The sequence below is a fragment of the Zalophus californianus genome, chromosome 4 (assembly GCF_009762305.2).
Source record: "Zalophus californianus isolate mZalCal1 chromosome 4, mZalCal1.pri.v2, whole genome shotgun sequence".
Taxonomy (NCBI): Eukaryota; Metazoa; Chordata; class Mammalia; order Carnivora; family Otariidae; genus Zalophus; species Zalophus californianus.
In genome coordinates, this window is record NC_045598.1 from 84,204,854 (window position 1) to 84,218,730 (window position 13,877).

Here is a 13,877-nt window from a genome sequence, read left to right on the forward strand (position 1 = left end):
TGCTAACTAATCTACCCATGTTATTCCCATTTACACTCCCAAGAACATTGGGAATGAGTTGTATTGTTCCCATTTGTACTGATAAGATGACTGAAGCAGAGTAGCTTGCCTCTGAGAGAGGTCACAGAGCTACTAAGTGGCAGAACTAAGATTTCATTTACAATCTGTCTCTTTAACTTGGACTCCTACAAAATTCTTTTTGTAAAAAGTTTCATCTACAGAGTTAAAATAGATTTACTTTTCTAACCTCTTAGAACTTCATCATATTCCTATTTTTATGGCATACTATCATCAGCAGCCAATGCAAGGCTAATGATAATTTTATTACCCTTTAGAGACTTTACATACAAGAAGTGATGTAAAGACATATGCAGGGCATTTCTGTGTATTTATTTATGTTCTGTAAAACATATACTGTTTTATGTGCATGTAGATTTTTTTTAACTTCTTAATGTTGAAAGAATTGGAAACTGATAGAAAGTTGCAAAAATGGGTCGCCTGGGTGGCTCAGTCAGTTAAGTGCCCTACTCTTTTTTTTTTTTTTTTTTTAAAGATTTTATTTATTTGACAGAGAGAGACACAGTGAGAGAGGGAACACAAGCAGGGGGAGCGGGAGAGGGAGAAGCAGACTTCTTGCAGAGCAGGGAGCCCGATGCGGGGCTCGATCCCAGGACCCTGGGATCATGACCTGAGCCGAAGGCAGGCGCTTAACGACTGAGCCACCCAGGCGCCCCTAAGTGCCCTACTCTTGATCTCAGCTCAGGTCTTGATTTCAGGGTTGAGTTTGGGCTCTGGGCTGAGTGTGGAGCCTACTAAAAAAAAAAAAAAAAGTTGCAAAAATGATACATAAGAGTATCCTGAAGCCTTCATCCAGCTTCCCCAGGGTAAGGATATCTTACCTTATTATATCTATATCTTACTGTAGTACAATATCAAAATCAGGAAACTGACATTAGTTTAATACTGTTAACTAGACTATAGACCATATTCAGTTCTAACTATTTTTACATTAACTCATTTGTGTGTGAACGTATGTGTGTGTGGTTCTGTGTAATTTTGCCCATGTATAGCTTTATGTAACCACCACCACAATCAAGATACTGAACTGTTCCATCACCACAAAGATCTTCCTTGTGCTACCCCTTTAGAGTCACACCAACAATCCCTGGTCTCCGGCAACTACTACTCTGTTCAGCATCTCTATAGTTTTATCATTTTAAGAATATATATAGATGGAATCATATAGTATGTAACCTTTTGAGATTGATTCTTTCACTAAGCATAATTCCCTTTGAGATCCATCCAAGCTGTTGTATATATCAATAGTTTATTCCATTGTATGGCTCAGTGGTATTCTCTTTCATGACATAACATTCATCTGTTGAAGGACATTTTGGTTTTTTCCATTTTTTGGTTAATAAATAAAGCTAATATAAACATTTATATACAGGTGTTTGTGTGAACAAAAATTTTTATTTCTCTGGGATAAATGCCCAAGAATGTGATTTGGTGATATGGTAAGTATGGATTTTGTTTTATAAGAAACTGCTGAACTGTTTTCCAAAGTGGTTGTACCATTTTACATTCCCACCAGTAAACTGGAGATCCAATTCCTCCACATTCACAGGAGCATTTGATGTTAATCATTTTTTTAAAGCTCTTCTGGTGGTTGGGTACACTACACATTGTGGTTTTAATTTGCATTTCCCTAATGACTAACGGTATTGAACATCTGTTCATGTGCTTATTCATCATCTGTATCTCTTTTTGATGAAATGTTTGTGTCTTTTGCCCGTTTTTTAATTGGATTATTGGGTTTTTTTTACTATTGAAGTTTTTTGTGTGTGAGGCAAAATACACATATTTACCATTTTACCATAAAATACATCATTTTAACTGTTTTAAGTACACAGGGGCTTTAAGTACATTGTTGCATAACCATCATTACTATCCATCTCCAGAATTTTTCCTCATCCCACACTAAAATTCTGTACCCAGTAAACAATAACTCCCATTCTCTCCTCCCCTAACCCTAGTAACCACTATTCTATTTTCTGCCTCTATACATTTAACTATACTATGTACCTCATATACATGGAATCATACAGTATTTGTCCTTTGTGTTTGGCTTATTTCACTTAGTATTACTGTATCAGAGCTGCATGTACTGTACTCTTATGCTCTTTGATTAAATACTACCAAATTTCTTTCCATAATGATTACACTAGTCTATATTTCCACTAAAAGCCAAATTAACCTTGTCTATGATGTCCTTCACCATAGTTTATTTCAGAAATCCTACCCCACCCTCATGTCACAAAGATAATGTCTTACATTTACTTTTATTAACTTTGTAGGCTTGCCTTTTACAAATAGAAAAGAAACAATTCTTTCCATTTTAATCCCTTCATCTTGTCCTTATGGTTCTTGTTCTTAAGACCTATATCTATATAACTTATCTCTATGTTAGTTTCTTTAACTTATTAAAATCCCGACTGATCCCTAACAAAGCAAGTAATTTAGCATGTGCCCCATCTCTATTTTAATGAATTGTTTTGACTCACTTTTTCTTTCTCTTTTCTTTGGTTATTGCCTTTTCTAGGCAGCAATAAACTTTAATGTGTACTTTCATCATCTTTTCTTTCCATATCTCTTACAACATCCTCCAAGATTTATTTACTTGAGTTAATTCAATGAATTAATCTCATTTATTACTTATGAAACCTCAGAACTGTGCCCAATAAAAAAGTATGTGATCTATAAGTTGCTATAGTTGTTTTTATTGTTGTGATGTAAGCACTATCTTCAAGAGTGTTTTTAAGTACTGGAAATTTTTTTATTATGTTCTCACATTTAAATGACATAATTCACATAAAATTCTAGTTCAAGTTCTTTTCCTTCAGTATTTTAAAAAAATATTATTCCATTGCCTTGCTTCCAATATTTCTGTTGGAGGTCTGTTGACCTACATCTTGTTCCATTAGTGGTGATCTACTCTTTCTTTCTTGAAGCTTTTAGAACCATCTCTTTGTTTTCATTCAGGATTTTATTCTGACTTTTCTTAGCTGTTTCATTTAGCATTTTATGAGCCCTTTCAACCTGAGATCTTAATTCTGGAATATTTATCATTTTATTTCTTCAGCTATTTCCTCTCCTCTTTTCTGCTTTCTGGGAGTACTATTATTTGGATACCTTCTTGTTTATTTCTACCCACACAGCTTTTAGCTCTTTTCTTATATTTTATCTTTTTTTCTTACCCATTCCTGCTGCCTCTGGAAGATTTTCAATCTGATCTTCCATCTCACTAATTCATTCTTCAGTCATATGCATCTATTTAGTCCCTTTATTGTTTTCTTTATTTCAGCTACTAAAAATTTTAGACCTAACATCTCCACGTGGTCATTTTTAATGACTTTTTGTTCTTATATTAATAATGTCTTCAAGAATATTATTATGTCTTTGAGGATATTTATTTTGCTTATTTTATATTATTGTCCATCTGTTCCAGTAATTCTGCTTTATGTGGGATATGTTGTTCAGCTTCTTTCTCTTTTATAGTACTTAAGACTCCTCTGGTAGCTAATGTTTTCTTTTTCTCAATAAGCTTATGTTCCCTTGATTATTAGTTACTCCATACAGCACTGAAAAGAGGCAATCTCCTTAGCTTATAATACAACAACCTTAAAAGCCAAGGTAGAATGAAAAACCCAAGAGTGACTGGTCAGATTCCACTTGTTTTCATCAGTTTCTCCCAAAAATTATTTGAATTCTTCAAATCAATACCTCGCACTTACTTCTGTAGTTTCTCCAGGGTTGATTTTGGGATGAGAGCCAGTAGCCTGGGATACTTTGCCATTTCATCAGGAACTACAAAAATTGGATTTCTTCATACTTTTTTGTGTATTTGAAGCAACCTATCCTTTTATAGTTATTTTAACCTTGTACCTTTTTGTGTGTGTTTCTGTTGCTCTCCACTAAATCTCTGAGAGGGAAACCACTAAACATTGATTGTCCAATTATTGTCATATATTTAATATCAAATAAATTATAAACTTCCTTGCCTTTCTGTATTACTTTGCAAACATTTTCTGGAGGCTAGTCCTTCTATCCCTAGCTCACAGTACAGGAAATAGGAACAGGAGGTAAAAGTAGTTTGCCTAAGGAGATGCATACATAGTACATTAATAAACACGAGAGAAGCATTCAGTCTTACCAGTACTCAAACAAATTAAAATTAAAGTGGGTCACCATTTTTCCCTACTAAATTACTGTAAGAGACAGCGTAGCATAAAGGAAAGCACCAATGCTAGAAGCAGACCTGCTGTCTTAAAATTCCCCTCTACTCCTTTTCTAGCTGTGTTCCCTTGGATAAGTTTTAACTTCTCTTTGCCTCTCTTGTCTACTTTGGTAAAAGAAAGATAATAAAAGCACCTACCTCCTAAGGTTGATGTGAGGATTCAATGAAATATGTATGTTAAAGCACTTAGAATAGTGCATGGCCCGGGGTGCCTGGGTGGCTCAGTCGTTAAGCGTCTGCCTTCGGCTCAGGTCATGATCCCAGGATCCTGGGATCGAGCCCCACATCAGGCTCCCTGCACAGCGGGGGCCCTGCTTCTCCCTCTCCCACTCCCCCTGCTTGTGTTCCCTCTCTCGCTGTCTCTCTCTCTCTGTCAAAATAAATAAAATCTTTAAAAAAAAAGAATAGTGCATGGCACATAGTGCTGTAACTCTACTATTTATTATTAGGAAAAACAATGTATTCGTTTGCTGGGACTGCCATAACAAAGTACCACACACTGGGTGGCTTAAATGACAGAAACATATTGTCTGTCAGTTTTGGAGGTGAGGAATCCAAAATTAAAGTGTTGGCAGGTTTGACTCGACCTTGGGGCTGTGAGAGAAAGATCTCTTCTAGGCCCCTCTCCTAGGCTTGTAGATGGCCATGTTCATGTTTACATGGTGTTCTCCTATATCGTCACATCAGCTTCCTTCTGTGCCCAGATTTCCTCATCTTATAAGGATACCAGTGGAATTGGATTAGAGCCCAGGCTAATGACCTTATTTTAATGCAATTAACTTTTTAAATTACTATCTCCAAATAAGGTCACTTTCTGATGTACTGGGGTTAGGACTTCAGCATATGAATTTGGGTGTTTACACAATTCAATCCATAACAAACAGTAACAAATAACTGTTTTTAGTTTTGAGATGTGTTCAGATACTACTGATGGCATTGTAAATTGACCCATTCTTCTTGGAAAGCAACTTGGAGATGATAGATAGATGATAAATAGATAGATAGATAGATAGATAGATAGATAGATAGATAGATAGATAGATTGATTGATAGATATCCAAATATGTTTTATGAGATATAAAATATTCATGTTTTTGTTCATGAATTTATTCCACTCCTGGGACTCTAGTCTGTGAAGTAATCTAAAATACACAAAAAAGTCATATTACATGATATTGATCATAACAGTGCTTATAATCACATAAAAGAACGAAACAATCCTTATGTTTAACAGGAAATGTTTACATTGACTTGAATGAAAAATTCTGTAATTCCTACAAATCATAATTTTTATAATTTGTATAGTATTAAGATAATGTAAATATTAAAGACAAATATTAAGGACTTATGGGTGTTGAATCTAATACATGAAAAATAGTTGGATATGAAATATTTATGAAAATATGTGAAAAGACTAGAAAGGAATACATAAATGTAATAGTTTTGTTAGGGTAATAGGATTGTGGACTCTTGTTTTTTTTTAAACACTATTGTTTTTAATGTAAAATGATAATCTTTTTAAGTGATCTATTTCAGATATTTCAGATGACTAACTCAGTGGCAAATTTTGATGTAGACTCAAGAACTTCAAATTCTGGGGTGCCTGGGTCACTCAGTCAGTTAAGCATCTGCCTTCAGCTCAGGTCATGATCCTGGGGTCCTGGGATTGAGCCCTGCATTGGGCTCCCTGCTCAGCGGGTAGCCTGCTTCTCCCTCTCCGCCCCCCCCACTCGTGCTCTCTCTCACTCTCTCTCTCTCAAATAAATAAAATCTTTTAAAAAAACTTAAATTCCTTCTTACACATTCTAAATTATATTTTAAACAGTAGTTAGACCTCCTTTAGTTAATTTTGTGTTTATAGTGGTAACATACAAATTGTATACATGATTGAACTGGTAAGATCACTGATACTTTTTTTATCCTTCACTTAGAGAACTAAATAGAAGTAGATTTTATATTTAAAAGAACATTTTTGGGATATCTCTAAATTATTATAGTTTTTAGATTTAATTGTGAAACATTTCAGTAAGAGAAAATAATATAAATTACATCTTTAAGCCTAGAAATAAAATTAGACAGATATTTAACATTTGGTTGTATTTTCTTCAGATCTTTCTTTTTTGTTTTGTAAAGAAATAAACCATTACAGATGTATCTAAAGCTTCATCTTTATCTCTCTCCCTTCCCTCCCCCTCTAGAATTAACGACTGTGCTATAATCAGGGTTTTTTTCCATGTATGTTTTTGTACTTTATGAGTTTGTGTTTGAGTATGTGTAAATTACATATGATTTATATTATGTAGTATATATTCAGTATATTATATAGTATGTAGTCAGTATATTATGGAATACACTATAATATATACGTACAACTTTTATGTTTTTGAATTTTATCAAGTATTATATTACATAGTCATATAGACATACATGGTTGTATATATTAGTATTATCTATATTTTAAACTTTTAAGAAAAGGTATCTTATCATGCATTTCCTTTTGCAACTTGTTTGCTCAATCATTTTGTTTTGCGGTTTTGTCTATTATGATGCATTATAAATCCAGTTCATTAATTTTAAATGGTATAGTGAGTTTTCCACTGTATGAATAAACGAGTGTTTATTCACTCCTCTGCTCAGCATTATTTTCTTGCTAATACAAACAGTGTTGCATTGAATATCCTTGTACATATCTTCATATGCACATGGGTAAGGAGTTCTCAAAAGTATGTATCTAGAAATGAAATTACTATGTGGTAGAATATGCACATCTTCAACTTTTTTACCACATTGCTCTCCAGAGTAGTTGTCCTAGTTTATTTATATCCCTTTCAGATTTTATATATGTTTTATTTTGCTTTTTTAGGCTTTAATATAACTGCAGGGGTTGACGAAGAAACAGGATTTGTTTATGGAGGAAATCGCTTAAATTGTGGCACGTGGATGGATAAAATGGGAGAAAGTGACAGAGCTAGAAACAGAGGAATCCCAGCCACTCCAAGGTAGAATTTATTTGTATAGTGCTTATATAATAATACTCTTTTTAAAACCACATACTTATGGAGTCTTTTATTCTCTTAACCATGAAGTCTTATTAAATCCGTCAAAATCTGGGATACCTGGGTGGTTCAGTCAGTTAAGTGTCCAGCTCTTGGTTTTGGCTCAGGTTATGATCTCATGGGTGGTGAGATTGACCCCTGCATTTGGCCCCCACCCTGGGCCCTGTGCTCAATGTGGAGTCTGCTTGAGATTCTGTCTGTCCCCCACCACCCACCGGCTCACACACGAGTATGTGCTCGCTCTCCCCACCCCTTTCTCTCTCCCAAATAAATAAATAATCTTTTTAAAAAATCAGTCAAAATCTTCCTCCTTCCCTCCTCCTTCCTCTTCCACTCACTCCTTCCTCTCCCACAACATGCACATACTCAGCTCTCTTGTTACCAAGTAATCAAGTAAAGCTGTTCTTTTCTGGAAGTTCTCATGGGGTGCTTCTCTACAAGCACCTCAAAGGAAAATTTTATGATTCATTATCCCTGTCGTTAAGATCTTTTCTTAACCTGAATGTTTTCATTGTAAGCATTTCATTATGCCCATCTTTTATAAATATAGAAAATACCCAATTATCCTGTTCTTTATGAAATACTTTTAATTTCTGAACCTTTTTTCCCACCTAATTTTTTTATCTTTTATCTCATCATTTCTTTTTATGGTTTCAAATGCTTAATACTACATCACAAGTCTAGGAGTGCCTGGGTGGCTCAGTTGGTTAAGAATTTGACTCTTGATGTCAGCTAAGGTCTTGAGTTCAAGCCCTGTGTTGGGCTCCACGCTGGGTGTAGAGCCTACTTAAAAAAAAAAAAGAATTAATTAATTAACTAAAAAAAATAGTATCAAGTGTGAGAAACTATTTTCTTATCCTAAATTCTATCTTCAGTCAGAATCGTGAAAAAAATCATTTAATCGCAGCTGTTGTTACATGCTTTGCAAATTTCTTTTTAAAACATGTTTATTTTGGTACATTATTAGACCTTTTGTACTTCCCTTTCATTTTCTTTAAAAATGGGCTCTCAGGGGCACCTGGGTGGCTCAGTCGTTAAGCATCTGCCTTCGGCTCAGGTCATGATCCCAGGGTCCTGGGATCGAGCCCTGCATCGGGCTCCCTGCTCCACGGGAAGCCTGCTTCTCCCTCTCCCACTCCCCCTGCTTGGGTTCCCTCTTTCACTCTCTCTCTGTCAAATAAATAAAAATCTTTAAAAAAAAATGGGTTTTCAAATTATTATGTGTATCTTCCCTGGCTTTCTCCAGTCCTATATCCCATGTTTGCTCTCTTTTCTCTGGTACCCTATTTCAGTTTTCTCTGATTCCTTACTCCTACCTTTTCCAGCTGCCATCCCCTCTAACTCCATAATCACCATTAAACTCTGTAGAACTGTTTTTAATTGTTAAGAAGGTAAGCAATGGCAAAATAGTAAGAGGAGAGGTTTCTTATATATGCAGTATACATTTCAGTAAAGTGAGGGGTTTTTTTATAGGTAGTTGCTTTTATAATATATAGTTCATCAAAATTGTTTATTGAATGCCCTTTAAGTAGTGCTTAAATGACTCCAACTCACAGAATAAAATTTATTTTAATTTTAGAGATGGGTCTGCTGTGGAAATTGTGGGCCTGAGTAAGTCTGCTGTCCGTTGGTTGCTAGAATTATCCAAAAAAAGAATTTTCCCGTATCATGAAGTCACAGTAAAAAAACATGGTAAGCTGTCCATTTTATTTAAACAGAAACTTTGAATATACTGTCTATACTCATAATCTATGTAATCATTTGACTCCAGGAACTAATAATAGAAAACCCTTACAATTAAGAAAGAAAAAAGCACTAATTTACTAGTATAAAATTGTAACAAACCTGGTTACTAACCATATTTTTGCAGCAACTTTGAACTAAGACATGAAAAACATCATAGTTATTGCCTTGTGCTTTTTTTTGTCCTTAATGTGACTGTGAGCAAGTTACATTTTTGTGAACACTTATAAAATCTTTACATCTTTTACTAGAACTCTGCTGTCTGATAGAAATATAATTTGAGCCACATAAATAATTTTTTTCAGCCACATATATAATTTTAAATTTTCTAGTACTCACATTAAAAAAAGTAAAAAGAAATAGGGCAAGGGGGGTGGGGGAATGGGTTAGCCTGGTGATGGGTATTAAAGAGGGCACGTTCTGCGTGGAGCACTGGGTGTTATATGCAAACAATGAATCATGGAACACTACATCAAAAACTAATGATGTGATGTATGGTGATTAACATAACAATAAAAATTTAAGGAAAAAAAAGAAATAGGTGAAATTATGATATATTTTATTAACTCAGTATATGCTAAATGTTATTTCTTCATGTAATCAACATGAAATTATTCATGAGCTATTTTACATTCTTTTGTGGGAGGAGTATTTTCTTTGAAATTCAGTATATATTTTACACTTCTGGCACTTCTCAATTCAGACTAGCCTCATTTCAAGTGCACAATACTATACGTAACTTTATCAAACATGTGAGAGTGATACAAAGAAAAATCAGGAATTCTAATCCTTTCTGGTAATACAATGAAAGATAATTTTTAATTTCAGGCTAGTGTCCTTCAAAAGACCCTGACACTTTCAAGAAGTGGATAATTTATTTCCTAAATATTACTTTTTGGCTGTAACTAAATATATGGCTTTCTTTGAATGCTTAAAACTGCCAAGTCTTTTATCATGTTTCAGGAAAGGTTGTGACAGTTTCATATGATGAATGGAACAGAAAAATACAAGATAACTTCGAAAAGCTATTTCATGTGTCAGAAGACCCTTCAGATTCTAACGAAAAGCATCCTAATCTGGTTCACAAACGTGGCATATACAAAGATAGTTATGGAGCTTCAAGCCCTTGGTGTGACTATCAGCTCAGGCCTAATTTTACCATAGCAATGGTTGTAGTAAGTGAATTGTTACTTTCAAATTTCAAAAATGTTGTGATGGAGTATATTTAGTTCTTTATTCCCATTTGTTTTCAAATTCATTTACTTGCCAAAAAGTATATTGTTTACTAGCTAGTTCGATATAGTCTTTCTAAATTAATAAAGCATTATGCATACCACCCTTAACTTTGGTATCAAAAAACAGAAAATAATAGATGACAACTAATGAAGTGCTTCCCAGTGTTTTCATATGATAGCACACATAGAAAATAATGGTATTTGTACAGCACACTGGGCAAAATGGATTAGGTTGGTTGTGCCAGATCCAACTGCTTCAGTTAGCCCCAGGCCCGCCCCACTGCCTTGAAAGCTGAAGGCCTGGGTATTTCAGCACTCCTGTGCTATGACCAGTACCTCAACATACTAGTTGGAAAGATCTAGACTGGTGAACTAATGTGAGTAGCTTCAACTCATATTCTGTTTCCTTCATTGTGTTGCTGTAATGCATTCTATCTAGCCAAGAATTCTAGACTCTCTTTATTTTATCTCTAGTCTAAAAATAAACTATAAGGACAGTAAAATAGAGAAGGTATGTGCCCTTCCTTGCCTGCTTAGCTGTTTCTACCTTGTCGAAAAGAGTACTAAATATGGCACTATAAATTATTAGGATAAAAAATCCAAAGGTACGTAAAGTTATCTTCTGTTCTGTACGCATTTGATTTCATTTAACCATTAAAATTAATGCAGGTTCTTAGCCATCAGTGCTTTCTCTCCTTCTCCATATCACAAGTAAATATACTCATGCTGTTAGAGTGCAAGTCATTCTGTATTTCGCTATGACCCCAAAAGCAAAGTTTAAGTGCGCTCTGCCTTCACTGTAGCTGTGGCAGCTTCCTTCGGGAGCTCGTATGCTTTCTTAAAATGACACAAGGAAATAATCACCTCTTAGCAGCTTTCCTAATTTCTAAGGCCAAGAACAGTGCTTCTAAGTCATGTCCATTAACATTAGATCAGGTTAGGCATCTGCGCTCAAAATGAATACTGACACACTGTATTTTTAAACAGGTTTCATTTCCAAGTTTATGACTAGTTTATGTTACACTATGGGTGAAAACTAATTCTTTTGTGATCTTCAAAAGTTTGAATATTCGTTTTTGACATTCATTAGGCCCCTGAGCTCTTTACTGCAGAAAAAGCATGGAAAGCTCTGGAGATTGCAGAAAAAAAACTGCTTGGGCCCCTTGGCATGAAAACTTTGGATCCAGAGTAAGTTAGAATATAAGTATTAAGAATGTTGTTCATATGGTATTTAAAAGATAATTATATTTAATTATATTTAATCTTGGCATGAAAACTTTTGACCCAGAGTAAGTTGAAATATAAGTGTTAAGAATGTTGTTGATATTATATTGCACCAGCCATAATTTTTTTGCTTGTCAGTAAACTCTCTAAAATTGCGTTCAAACTGAGTTTTTAAAAATACCAGCTGTATCTTCATTAAATATGTGTTCATAATGCTTGTCCTATATTTAATAATAAGTTTTAAGCTTATAAAACTAATATGTTATGAATATTTCCTAATGCCTATTTTTTTCTGATTGTAAAATACATGATTATTATGGATATTGGAAGTACAGACATACTGTCTCTTCAGAGACAGTCTTTTTCAAGTTGTTAACTCCTAGTAGTTCCCTCCATATTTCTAAATACTATGTGTGTGCAGCTGTTTCTTGAGTTGTTTTTTTTTTTAATATTAGACATTATTTGGTTACTTCCTGTGATGACAGATGAAGATGTAACTCTCTCCTCACCTTACCACCAACCATTTCCATCCTTTCTATATTATTACCCGACTGTTTTTATTTAAACCAATAACTGACTTTGTTTTTATTTTATGATTATGTTTATGCCATTTTATATTTTTCTTTTCCAACTTTTGTTTTTTCTTGAGTTTCTAATGATGTTCCTGTCTTCTGCTGTTTTCCTTTAAAGCTTGATGCCCCAGCCCAACATTAGTTTGCTTTCTATATCAATGTATGACAGAACCCCTTTTCTATATAGTATCCTCACCTTTGTAGAATTTTCCCAATTTACTGTGTACTTATTTCAATCTTAAGATGCAGCCTTTTTGTGTGTATACTTACCTGCATTCTGAGGTGTTCTCCACATTTTCAGAGGTGTTAGGAACCACTGGTCAAAACTAAAACCCACAGTTAAAGCTTACTCATGTAGCAAATTCTCTCACTAAAAGAAAAAAAAGAAAAGTAATAATTTAATTAAACTGAGTATAGATAACTGTCTTGTATTATCCATTACAATAAGTTTGTAATAGTTTTAGTTTATAAGTGTGTATAAATTTTCTATGTCTATTTCGTTGCTATTTGTAATCTGATAAGTACCAATTTTACTTAATTTTAAAATAACTTCATGGAGAAGTTTAAAAAACAACCTTTATAATATGTAATAATTAATAAAACTATATCTTTAATGTTTACTAATTCAAATTATTTTGTGTATATTTTAGTCATCATCAGTATCTTAGAAGCTTAGTGAAATAGTTGACTTTAACCAATATTTAGTGTCAGACTCACTCCTTGAAGGCAAGATACCTGAATACTTGACTTTTTTTTTTTATTAGCCAGTAACTATTTGTTAATCATTCCCTAATACATTGTTAAAAGTATTCTGGAGGTGCCTGGCTGGCACAGTCAGTAGAGCATGTGACTCTTGATCTCAGGGTCATGAGTTCAAGCCCCACATTGGGCGTAGAGCTTACTTATAAATGAGTGAATTCACTAATTAATTTTTAAGATGGGTTGTAAAAAAAAAAAAACAAAGTATCCTGAACCCAGTATATGCTAATTTGAGGTTAGATAGATGATGAGCTTATAGATTTGGAAGACAAAATAATTGGATTATTTCTCTTACTTTTGCTATTGAAAAATCTTTCTAATGCTTCTTATGTAATGTCTGATCTTTTTCTAACCTAAATTTCAATCATTTTGCAGTGATATGGTTTACTGTGGAATTTATGACAATGCCTTAGACAATGACAACTACAATCTTGCTAAAGGTTTCAATTATCACCAAGGACCTGTAAGAACTTCATTTCTCTTTTCAGAGTTTTCAGTTGAAGTTATTTTTCAAATAACTTTATAGGTATTCAAAGCTCTTTTTTTTCTTTACCTTTAAATCATCTTTTTTTAGGAGTGGCTGTGGCCCGTTGGGTATTTTCTTCGTGCGAAATTATATTTTTCCAAATTGATGGGTCCAGAGGCTAATGCCAAGACTGTATTTTTGGTTAAAAACATTCTTTCCCGACATTACGTTCATCTTGAGAGGTAAGTCGTCAGGGGGCGTGTAATTTCCAGAACTAGTGTTTAATCAGTTTATTAGGTATTAGGTAAATAACAGCTCCTTAAAATTCATTTCTGTATACTCTAGGTATCCCAGTGAAATTTGAAAGCTTTACTCTTATTTAACATGACAAGTTCAATGATACAATTTTCACCTTTCTTTAATTACTTTAGGTTGTTATTTGAAGACTTAATATTGCATGATTTATACATGTGGAATAGTCTAATTTTTTAAATACAGTGGATATTTTGGGGTATGGCCAAAACA

General features: G+C 34.0%; 1 protein-coding gene and 1 long non-coding RNA gene across 2 annotated transcripts in view; one reads left to right on the forward strand and one right to left on the reverse strand.

Annotated features, from left to right (window-relative positions):
* AGL (amylo-alpha-1, 6-glucosidase, 4-alpha-glucanotransferase) overlaps nucleotides 1-13,877 on the forward strand; it is a 77,296-nt gene that overhangs the window by 52,520 nt on the left and 10,899 nt on the right. Inside the window, exons 28-33 of the mRNA XM_027584480.2 lie at nucleotides 7,161-7,296; nucleotides 8,933-9,045; nucleotides 10,060-10,271; nucleotides 11,422-11,519; nucleotides 13,262-13,349; nucleotides 13,461-13,594. Of these exons, the coding sequence (XP_027440281.2) occupies nucleotides 7,161-7,296; nucleotides 8,933-9,045; nucleotides 10,060-10,271; nucleotides 11,422-11,519; nucleotides 13,262-13,349; nucleotides 13,461-13,594 (781 nt within the window). The remainder of the gene's footprint in view (nucleotides 1-7,160; nucleotides 7,297-8,932; nucleotides 9,046-10,059; nucleotides 10,272-11,421; nucleotides 11,520-13,261; nucleotides 13,350-13,460; nucleotides 13,595-13,877) is intronic.
* Nucleotides 1-13,877, reverse strand: part of LOC113917338 — a 47,416-nt gene that overhangs the window by 2,933 nt on the left and 30,606 nt on the right. Inside the window, exon 2 of the long non-coding RNA XR_003518213.1 lies at nucleotides 12,398-12,497. This is a non-coding gene — a long non-coding RNA (uncharacterized LOC113917338). The remainder of the gene's footprint in view (nucleotides 1-12,397; nucleotides 12,498-13,877) is intronic.